The 10911-nt window shown below is 64.6% G+C and overlaps 2 protein-coding genes across 8 annotated transcripts in view; one reads left to right on the forward strand and one right to left on the reverse strand.

Moving 5' to 3' along the window:
- The first annotated feature begins 222 nt into the window (after nucleotides 1-222).
- FAM163B (family with sequence similarity 163 member B) lies at nucleotides 223-3020 on the forward strand. The gene is made up of 2 exons (XM_004314073.4): nucleotides 223-420; nucleotides 1120-3020. Exons 1-2 carry the CDS (start codon nucleotides 328-330, stop codon nucleotides 1513-1515), a joined length of 489 nt encoding a protein of 162 aa, XP_004314121.1. The 5' UTR covers nucleotides 223-327; the 3' UTR covers nucleotides 1516-3020.
- A 1739-nt stretch (nucleotides 3021-4759) lies between these two features.
- The window catches only part of ADAMTSL2 (ADAMTS like 2), a 35878-nt gene continuing 29726 nt past the window's right edge, over nucleotides 4760-10911 (reverse strand). For 5 of the 7 annotated variants that reach the window (XM_033858997.2, XM_033859000.2, XM_033859002.2 and 2 more), the window contains 6 exons: nucleotides 10308-10521; nucleotides 9989-10144; nucleotides 9400-9570; nucleotides 8502-8678; nucleotides 6145-6289; nucleotides 4760-5396 (listed from right to left, as the gene is read on the reverse strand). In XM_033858997.2, coding sequence (XP_033714888.1) covers nucleotides 5278-5396; nucleotides 6145-6289; nucleotides 8502-8678; nucleotides 9400-9570; nucleotides 9989-10144; nucleotides 10308-10521 — 982 coding nt within the window. In that variant the 3' untranslated portion in view covers nucleotides 4760-5277. Of the gene's footprint in view, nucleotides 5397-6144; nucleotides 6290-8501; nucleotides 8679-9399; nucleotides 9571-9988; nucleotides 10145-10307; nucleotides 10522-10911 lie in introns of those variants that run through there. The other 2 variants (XM_073806778.1, XR_012332759.1) reach the window with 2 other exon arrangements.

A 10911-nucleotide genomic window follows, 5' to 3' on the forward strand; every position in this document is an offset into this window, starting at 1 on the left:
GCTTGTCGCCCGGGCTGAAAGTATGCTAGGCTACGCGCTCACATACGCGCTCAAGAAACCTACAGGGACCCCTGAGAGCGAGGGGCTGTGCTGTCAGCAGCATCTCCTAGAGATGTGGAAACTGCTGGCAGAGGCAGAGGCCGAGGGGGATGTCCCACCTGAGCCCCAGGCCCAGCCGCTGCCTCCTGCATGCAGTTGGGTTTTTCGTTCTCCCTTTCGGAGCGCTTCCTCAACCTCCTAACCTAGAACAGCTTCCTTCTGCAACGAGCTGACAACGTGGTGAAGCTGGTGCTGTGCGTTGCAGGCTGTTGATGGAGAAGGGGGCGGATGACAGCCGGAACCGTGGTCATCACCGGGGGCATCTTGGCGACTGTGATTCTGCTTTGCATCATCGCGGTTCTGTGCTACTGCCGGCTCCAGGTACTCCGGGAGCTGGGGGTGGCGGGGAGGGAAGCTCGGAGGGGGCCCTGCAGAGGGAGGGAGCCAGGGCCCAGGAAGGCGGAAGAGTCAGGTCTCCAAGAAGGTGCAAGGCAGACGGCACCCCCGGACTCCACCTGTGAGGGCTCGGTGATGACGGCTCCCCAGACTCCCTGTGAGGTGAGTCCGCTGAGGCTCAGAGAGGGTAAGGGCCTTTGCAGATGTCACACAGCTGCCAAGCGGGGAGCAGGGGTGAGCCCTTGGGCGGTGCTACTCCACCACCTGTGCACTCCCTGCCCCACCCACACTCTAGGGCTGTCCTAGGTCCCCCGCATCTTTCTTCCTGAGAGAGGACAGGAAGCCACGTGCATAGGGCAAGGCAGCACGGCTTGGTGCCCTGGAACTAGATTGGGACCAGACTGCCTGGGCTCGAATCCCAGCTCTGCCGCTTTCAGGCTGCCTGCACCCCCTGTGCCTCAGTTTCCCCACCTGCAAAATGGAGTTGGCCGTTGCACCTGCCCCCAGTTGCCGTGGGCTGAAACGAGCGAATCCCTCACTTAGGGATCCCGGGAGTCCGGGGTGCCTGGATTACGAGCTCCCGTGAGTGGTGGTGCCAGGGACGCGGGTGTCTGAGCTGGGTGCCGCACACTTGCAGTGAGGGGAGCCGGGGAGCCGGCGGTCACAGTGGCCCTCTGCCCGCAGTACTACTGCTGCAAGAAGGAGGAGTCCGAGGAAGACGAGGAGGAGCCCGACTTCGCCGTGCACTCGCACCTGCCCCCGCTGCACTCGCACCGCAGCCTCGTGCTGACCAACGGGCCGGCGCTCCACCCGGCCACCGCCGCCTCCTTCAGCCAGAAGTCCCCGCAGGCCCGCGCCCTCTGCCGCAGCTGCTCCCACTACGAGCCGCCCACCTTCTTCCTGCAGGAGGACGAGGGCGTGCGCAACGGCGGGGAGCGCGTCGCCCACAAGAGCGTCAGCCGGGAGGACGTGGCGCTGCCGCCTGGGAGCTTCGGGGCCCTGCAGGCCCTCAACCCCAGCCGCCTCTCGGCCATGCGGGAGGCCTTCTCGCGGAGCCGCAGCATCAGCACCGACGTCTGAGGGCGCCCCCGGCCGCCGACAGGTCCTGAGACCACGGTGGGGTCCCCACGGCGTCCCAGCCTGGCCCTGGGCCGGGACCCAGGCTCGGCCCAGCCTGCCTCACAACCGCGTCCTCACGGGGGCCCGTTGGGGAGCTCCGGGGCTCGCGGCGGGGGTCAGACCCAGTGAAAGTAGTGTGGCCGCCCTGGGTGGTGGCCCCCGGGGCCTGGGTCCGGAAGGGAGGCGGGCATGATGCGGGCACAGGTGTGCGGTAGCATCCGGCTGGCAGGCTGCAGGGTGAGGTAGGGCTCTGGAGCATAGACCCCAGGCTGCTGCTACCAGTGCTGCCGTCAGGGAGGGGGCCGTGGAAGGTGGCCTCCGTCGCAGCCCCAGCAAGTTGGCATCTCCGGCTTCACCGCCTGGCCGTGTCCCTCCCTCCCTGGGCCTCAGTCTACCTACTTGTTCAAAGAAGGGGTGGCAGCCGCGATGCTAGGGGCCCTGCAGCACAAGCCTCACCTGGCGCCTTGCAGACCAGGCACCCCGTCCCAGAACAGGGCCTCCCCCCGCCCCTCCCACACACACCCTGGCTTTAAGCGCCAGGAGGCTGAGACACTGGTTGATTGAGCTGGGCCCCCAGCTGGGCAGATCGCCCTAGAAGGGGGAGCTCCCTTGGGATGCACAGCCCCGACTGGCTTTTTGGTGAAAATGGAGTGGGGAGGAGGCCACGTGCTGCTCCCCCCACGTCGGCAGTGTCCACACTAAAATGCCCAGTCAGTCCTCAGCCCCGATGCGGTAAGGCGGACGCAGCCATGGACAGGGGCTAAATGACCCACTGACTCCCCGTGAGACCTGGGACGGGCCCTCCCACTCCTGGGCCTCAGCCCCCCCCAGGGCCCTCCTGCTTTCATGACCCGGGGCACAGACCCCCGAGCTCTGCCACCTGCCCAGTTTCTCAGGAGGACCTGGAAGCAAGACCCCAGGCTGCCCTTTCCCTGCTCCGGCCCCGTGCGCACGCTCCCAGCAGGGCTAGGGGCTCCCCCGCCGTCCAGCTCGAGAAATGCCCCAAACCCAGGGGCACCGCCCGCGGGGCACGCAGCCCCGTCCACGCAGAGGCACCGTTTCCTCTCGGCAGCATGGCCCCCAGAGTCCCCTGCCCTCTCCCGGGCTCTCTCTGCCTCTGGGCCCAGGCATAGAGCCAGCCCCCACCCTGGCAGGGCAGCCCCGTCTGCCCAGGAAGACGGACCAGGCTCCCCAGCTAAGCCACCTTCCTAGCAGACAAACCTTCGGGGCACGTGGCTATCCCCGAGCTGTGGGCGGCCTGAGCACCGCACTTCTGCTCTTTCTCCAAAGTGCTGCTGAGCTGTGACTCCGGACGTGAGCAGAGTTAGGAAGGCTTACTATTTTTGGCACTGTCGATTTCCCCCCTGCCCCCACCTTCTTCCTTTCTCCTCCTGCCTCAGTTTGGACTTGCTAATGGAATTCATCCCCAAGCTTCCCCTTCCTTTGTCACAGCCCGTGAGTTTGTTTCTGATGCATTAGCTGGGCGGGGTGGGCGGGGGTGGGGAGGGGGGTGAGGGTCAGGAGGTGGCGCTTCCTGCGGCTGTTCTGTTCGGTTTCCTATTTCCTTTTCTGGTCTCTGGCCTCTGTGTAGATTCCTAGATCCATTTGACATCAACACGCACCCATCCATCCGAACTCCCCCGGCTCCACCATGGGGACCTGCGGGGAGCTGCCTGCTCTCTGACGGATTCGAGAGCCAATAAAACTCCTGACACCGTGTGCTGTCTTTGGTCTGCCTGACATTCCAGGCCAGCCCAGACCCCTCTCCGGGGTGGGGGTCTTAGCCCAGACCCCTCTCCGGCGGGTGGGGCCGTATCCAGCCCAGCACCGGGCAGAGCTGGCCTTCCTCTCCCGTCCAGCCCCAGGGGTCACGGCACTGCCCAAAGGCGCCCGGCCGCAGCCATGTTTGGTTTAGATTTTCCCGGGGTGGATGTGTCAGTCTTCCATAATTGGAAGCCACTGGCCTAAACCCTGAGCTCCTGGAGGGTGGGTGGGGGGTGGCAGGCTGAGCCACCTGGGGCAAGTGACTGACCTCTCTGGGCACGGGTCTTAGCATCAACGCAATGGGTGACAATGATACCGACTCCACGGGGCTCTTGGGGTTAAAGAGGCAGCGCTGGTAACGCACTGGGCACAGACCTTGGCGCACAGGATGCGCACAGTGCTGGTGGAAAGGAGGATGGGGGAGGAAGGTCACAAGGAGAGAAAAGATGGGGGTGGGGGGAAATGACAGGGCACAACGGTGCGGTGTGTCAGGGAGCCCCAGATCCCTGCAGTGCGGCCACCCACCCCTGCCGGAACTGAGCTGCTGACCTTGAGGGAGCTCACCCCACAGGCCCCAGCGAACCTGGAGAGCCACTCACCCACCTGCAGCCCCCTGGATGCCATCCTAAACACTGTGGTGGACCCCGCTCTGGTCCCAGTTTGGGGACAGGCTGGCCCTGCATCCCGGGGAAGCAGTCAGGTAGCCCCTCGCCTCCCTGCCCCCGTCCCCAAAGACCCTCCCTGCGGCATCCTCGGCCCTGTGCCATGTCGCTGTCCCTCGGCGGGTGGACACCCCCATCGTCCCTTCTCCGCTGCGGCCAAACCAAGGTGCTTTCGGCATCCTCCGCGCCCACCCTCTCCCTGGAAGTTTTCCGTTTCCACACTCCACCCGCCCCCCCACACCCCGCTTTCATCTGGAAGAACTCCCGCGGCTGGACCAGCCTAAACATCACCTCCCCCAGGAAGCCCTCCTGTGTCCCGGCACCCACAAGTCTAGATTAAGTAGCCCTTCTAAGAGGCCCAGAAACAGTAGTGATGGCTATTTCCTGAGCACTCCATGTGGACCCACACCGCGCCTCCCACCCTGCCTGCCTCACCTCTTCCTCCCGTGGTTCGGGTGAGGGAGTTCCCTTGGGCTCCGCTGTCCCCCAAGCCCCACAGCAGTTGGGAGGTGCGAGATGGGCTCGGTTCGGACTCCAGCGCCCGAGTCCTGATGCCCCTGAGACCCCTCCCCGCAGGCCACCCACTCTTTTTGTCACCTTCTGTCCACTCTCCCCTGTCATCTCCTCAGGGAGACGCTGCAGCCCGGCCCCCAGCCCCACCTGGTCCCAGACCTGAGGCCGCAGCAGAGCCTTCTGAATGGGCGAGCTAGACAGCGGCCCCAGCTCCCGAAGCCTCACGGCCACCCCACCCCGCCTGGCAGACCCCGGAGACCCCAAGATGCCACCATAAATAGGACCACTTTATTAACGTACAGAGAGCACCGACGGGCGACAGCACAGCCATGGTGCTGCGAGAAAAACGCCTCTTCCCAGGTGTAAAGTGCGGTGGGTCCCTCCGCGCCAAGAGCTTCGTATCGGGGAGGCGAGCGATGCTACGTCGTGAGATTAAAATTCCTCCGGAAGGAGTCACCTAGACAGCATCAGGATCCCAGGCGCCCCGTCTCCCTGGCTGCCCATCCCCCTCTCCTCACCCCCACAGCCCTGGAGGGACAGAGGATGTTCCCAGGCCCCCGGGTGGGAGCCACAAACGCGCCAGTCCTCCCGGCTCTGTCCTGGGAGGGCCGACGGGCGCGCTCGGGGGTTGGGGGGCAGGGGAGGGGCTCTCCTGCCCGGGGAGAGAGCAGGGGCTCAGTGTCACGTCTTCACAGCCGGGGCGCCCTGCAGGGAGGGTGTCCGTGGAGGGGCTGCTGCGGCCCCAGGGATGGGGTGCTCGGTCTCTGAGGAGCGGCCGCCGGGCCTAGGAGTGGGGGGGCCGGCAGGAGCGACAGCATGCCTTGCTGTAGTACCAGTGGCCGCAGAGGTTCACCTTGATGGCCAGGGCGCAGTTGGTGCCTGGCTGGTCCTGGCAGCTGTCGTCTGGGGAGGGGACACGGCGGGGGGCATAGGGCATCAGGAGGCGGTCAGGGGTGACGGCCCCACCCCACCGCCTCCTCTCCTTGAGTTCTACCTCTGCCACTGCTTCCCTGCCTCCGTCCCACTCCAGGGATGTCACAGACCCCACCAACTGATGTGAACGGTGCACAGGGAAGGGTAATGCCCAGGGCCCAGGATCTGGAAGAGCCACTGATCTCACCCCTGGAGGCCTGAACCTACCCGGGAGGCCCACAGGTGCCCCTTCCACTCAGTAGGTCCACAGCAGAGCTCATCACCCGGCCCTGGTGCCCCCTCGGAGCCTAGTACCCTCACGCATCTTCCAGGTGCCCGAGCCAGAGACCCTGCTTCAGCCCCTCGCCTCCCGGCTCCTGCGTGCCCAGCTCGGGGGCGCTCTGGCTAAGTCTTCCTGGCTCCCTGGTCCCCTGCCCCACAGCTGCCCTCCCATCTTCTGAAGCCGGATGCTGTCTCCAAAGTGCAGGTCTTGGCATGGCTCCTGGGGACCCCAAGCTCCAGTCAGCTCTCACCTGCCGCCCTTCCCACCCTCACCTCCCAGCCTGGGCTCAGCCACTCCAGGAGGAACCTTCACTCCCCGACACGCATTGGTCCCTGTAGCCACTAGGCCCTCCCGGTCACCCTGGCCGATGCCTGCTCATCCCGCAGGCCCTGGCGCAGCCCAGCCTCTGCTCTCCCGGGAAAGCCCCTGCCCCGCCCTCAGCCTCTTCCCCCTCACCTGGGGGCTCCGTGGGGCAAGGCTGCAGGTCACAGGCCTGTCTGCCAACGGGCTTCACCAGCGGGTCGCAGCCCCGGACGATGTCGGTGCCTTGGTAGCACTTCACGTCTCGCATCCGCACTCCCACCCCGCAGGTCTTGGTGCACTGGTCGGGGAGAGATGGCATGGCCCAAGCCCCCACCGGCGGGGCAAGGGCTCTGGCCAGAGGTGGGGGATCCCACCCCTGTCACGACACGGGACACGTGGAAGGGCACTGGCTGGCAGCCAGGAGACGCTAATGCTCGTCCCCCCTCCCCCGGGGCTGCTGAGTTTCCCCGTCTGCACCGTGAGGGTGTGGCCATCTCCTCTCTCAACTGTCCCCCCCCACCCCCGGCCGGTGGGTCCTTCGGCTGTAGCTTTCCTGGGTCCTATGCTACCGAATGCTCAGGACACACAGGGCCACGGCCCAGGGAGAGTGCTGGTTTCCCACGCCAGTAACAAGCTGTGTTTGTGGTGGACCAATTACGTGTACCTTCCAAAGCCACCGCCTCACCGGCTCCCAGAGTCCAGATGTTCCCCTTGGAAAACCCCGCTGAGCTACCCAAACACCAGGGCCATCTGCTGAGCCCAGTTACCCCGCCGTCCTCCTGCCAAGATCCTACAGGCGGTGGCTCCCTCTGGCTGCCCCGATGTGGGTGACCCCACGTCCCCCAGGCACGTCTGGGACCCGAGCCCTCGGTTTCCCGAGTGGGGTCTGGGGTGGGAGGCCCTGGCCCTGGGCCCACCCTCTGGTTCTGTTTGCAGAGGCACAGGGAGGGCTGCCTGCCCAATGCCCGCTCCCAGCCTGGCGGGGGGCTGGCCCAGTCTGGAGGTACCAAGCACAGACAACAGTCAGCCTTGGATGGGTGCCCTGAGGAACCTCTGGCTGTCCCTCGGCCCCTGAGTAGATGGGACAGCTGGGAGGATGCACTCTTTCTAAGCCCCTATCCCGGGAAGGGGAAGCCACAGGGGAAGCAGACACCACCCCAACCAGGGACAAAAGGACAGAGGTCCACGTCCCCACGGGCCGCTCACCCCTTGCCCACCCACCATCATCAGGGCAACACAGGGGCGCCCCTCCCCCAATGCTCCCAGGCTCCTGTGCAAAGACCACCGTGGGCCTCCCTACTTGCGCCCTCCTGGGAGCTACAGCACCACCAAGTGCAGGGGGGACTTGGGGCACAGGACTGGTGATGCTGCTGTAAGGAGACATCAGGGAGACGGTATGAATCTGTAAGAACCCAAGTCTAGACACAGCCGCCCCTGTGCTGTAAGAAAGGTTGAAGGATGCTGACGACCCCCGGGTGCCCTGGGATCCTGCCGGGAGGCCTCCACAGGGAAGGAAAGGGGCCAGGAGAGAAAAGGCAGAAGCTAAAGGACCCCCTTTGCTCGGCCAGGGAACTGGGGCGGGGTGGGGTCTGCGGACCAGGGCTGCTCTCCCGGCTCAGCCCAGCCCCACGCGCCTCAGGGCCCGCCCTGCCCTGCTCTCATTAGGACGGGCCGGCTCAGGGCCTCCCTTCACTCTGCACAGCTCTCGGCCCACCCGGAGCAGCGTCCAATGTCTGCTCACGCCCCAGGAGCTGGGGGTCAGCTCTCTCTCTGAACTTGGGTTTATTCCCCCGTGGGATGGGAAGAGGAGCCCCCTCCCGGGGTGCCGTTGGGCGGAGGAAAGGAGCCCGTCTGGCAAAGTGCTGGGACCGGCCCACCCACAGGGGCCTCGGGGCCTGGGAGGTGAGGGTTCTGCTTCCGGCTGTAGAGAGCAGAGAGATCTCGGCTCCAAGCCACCCGCCAGCCTGAGGCCGAGGAGCCCGCAGGGCCGTGGAGGGGCCAGGCCTGTGTCAGGGCAGCGGCGGCCATTCCTCTGGCTTCCCTCTGCCCACAGTGCACATGTCCTGCCATCCCCTCCGCCTCTCCAGTCCTGTGTCCCTCCTGCCTTGACTCTGGCTCCCGGGACCGAGACCATATCTGAGTCAGCCCCACACAGTCCCGGTACCCACCTGGGGTCTGTCTGCCCCGTGTTGGGTGTCAGGAACACGTGCTGTCAAATGCACGACTGAAAGGCTACAGTGCAAGGCCGGAAGTGACCTGGGCCCCAAAACGGCCCAGGACGAGCATGGCAGGGATCCCAGAGGTGAGATCCAAGAGGACTTCCTGGAGGAGGTGGCTCTTGCACCAGCTGACTTGGTAGCACTGACAATCTTTCCAGGGGTGAAAAGCCCTGACGGAGGCTGAGGGGGGGACATGAGGGGCACTTGGGGCGAGAGAGGAGGTACTTTGGCAGGACCAGAACTCAGGCCTGGCCTCAGGTGACCTCAGCGGGGGGCCAGCCAGGCGCTTACCTCAGACCAGGGGCTGGTGTACCACTTGAAGCAGGGCCTCTCGAAGCACGTGCTCTCCTCCGGGGGCTTCTTGGCCAGGCCGCACTCGGGGCCATTGCGCGTCTGTGGCTTCCCGTTGGCCAGCTCCATGCACAGTACCAGCCTCTTTTTCACACCTCGGCCACAGGTGGTGTTGCACTGAGGCAGGGTGACAGACGGGGCCGGGTCAGGGGTCAAGGGCCAGAGGCCAGGAGGACCAGAACACAGAGCCCAGAGCCAGGCCAGTGGTAATGTCTCGGTCAATAGCAAGCGGGTGAAAACGCTTAGGTCGACGGCAAGTTGGCCGAGAACTCTCCGGTCGATAACCACGTGGCCCCAGACAGATCTAATGACAAGCAATTTAGCATAAAACCATCTGCTGTGAAACAAAATGGTTAACGGCCATCCGACCTCAGATGATTTAGCTCATCGTGATCTGCCTGAAGCGAGTAGTTGACAGCAGTGCGGTTGAGAACAATTCGTCTGAAATTGTAAGTTGGTGACCTTGGCAGGTCTAGGGGTCGTGAGAACAAAGGGATGTACAGGGCCCACGAGCCAAGAGCGAGTACAGCAGAAGGACCCCCAACCCTGGGTTTCCATCTTTCGGGAACATGGGGTCATGGGAACTATACCAGCCCTGCATGCCTCGTTGAACATTTGCTATTTAGATTTGGGAAGTTTTAAGAGGTTTTCTTACTTTTTTGTTTTTTTCTCTTTCAAATGGATGTTTAGTGAATTGTGTGAATTAGGATGCACTTGGTCCTAATGTCCAATTAGTTCCTCGTCTGACCAGTCCGTCATTCTGGCCACCTGGCTCTCGGCCAAATGCTCTCCCAGACGGAGGGGGCCCTGCCACCCGGCTCGGGCGCGGGGCACTCACCCGTTCCCAGTCCTGGGCCAGCCAGTGGGCGGGGCAGTTCTTGTCCCCGCAGGGGTGGATGGCCAGAGGCTTGGCCTCCATCTGGCACTGAGACTCAGGCACCACCCGTCCGTCGCTGGTCTTGCAGTACACGTGTCTGATCATGCGGCCCTGCCCGCAGCTCCCACTGCACTGCAAGGGGACACCCGGGGTTAGAGGCAGAGCCCCCTCCCAGGTCCCCCAGACATCATTCCCAAGAGAGGAGAACAGCTGGGGGGAGGGGAGGGGTTGCCATGGTAACCATGTTTTAAATAACAGTTTCTGTTCTAATGACAGAAAGATTGCATGCCCATTGAAAAACACACAGAGAAAAGCACGCCTAAGACACCTGAAAAGCTCATCTGTACACCCAGCACTCAGAGGGGACCCCAGTGAGCACCTGAATGTCTCATCCAGGCAAGAGGCAAGAGAGACAGACACACAGACAGACAGGGAGCTTATAAAAGGGCATCGGGGTGTGACCACTTGTTTTGGGATAAAGGTTTTGATTCCTCGTAATCGCGCGGGGACACCCTCTGAGCGCCGCCCCCCACTGCCCGCCCGCCCTCACCGGCCCCCAGTCGGAGACTGTCCACTGGCGGTCGCAAGGAGGGCCCGTGCAGTCCTTCTCCCCCACAGGCCTGGTGTTGGGGTCACACAGTGTCTCATCCTCCGAGCAGCGGATGTCCCTGGTCACCACGCTGCGTTCCCCACACTTGGCCGTGCACTGCGGGGAAGCCGGGGTGAGGGCGGGGCCGCGGCTGCTAGAGCCGCAGCGCAAGGGCCCTGCGCCAGGCCCCCAGCGCCCCAACCCCCGACACACCCCCAGCGCCCCACCCCCCGACACCCCCACCTCCCAGCCTGGCCCGGCTCGCTCTGCGCATGCGCACCTCTGACCACTCAGACATCTCCCACTGCGGCCCGCAGGCCGGGTTCCGGCACGTCTTGCGCTCCTCGGGCCGCACGGCTTCGGCCGCCTCGCACAGGTCACTGTACACGGAGCTGTCGAAGCCGGGCGAGAGCATCTTCCAGCAGCGCACGATGCGGAACTGGTAGCCCTCGCCGCAGGTGCGCGAGCACTCGCTCCAGCTGCTAGTCTCCCACCTGCCTCGGGACGGGCACGGCCTTCAGCGACCCCCACCCTCCTCCCGCTGGCCGGGACCCCACGGCCCAGCTCCTCCTTCCCTCGTGGGGTCCAAATCCACCACGGGCTGTCAGACAGGAAGCTGGCCAGGCCCCATAGGGAAGCTGTTGCCGTGGCGACCCCCGCCTCCCCCGCTGTAGGAAACACCTGGGTAGGGTGGTGAGTGGGCACCCGAGCCTGCACGTGGCCGGCTTGCCCAGGAGCCCTTGTAGGCTCCACCTGCTCTCAACTCCAGACCACCTCCAGCCACTTCAGGGAAACAAAGTCCCGGCCTTGTTGCTTTGCTGACGCTGCTCCCTCCTCCCAGAGTGCCTTCCCCTCCTGCCACTGCCGCCCTTCTTCCTCCAACT

This window comes from Tursiops truncatus, chromosome 6 (genome assembly GCF_011762595.2).
Source record: "Tursiops truncatus isolate mTurTru1 chromosome 6, mTurTru1.mat.Y, whole genome shotgun sequence".
NCBI lineage: Eukaryota > Metazoa > Chordata > Mammalia > Artiodactyla > Delphinidae > Tursiops > Tursiops truncatus.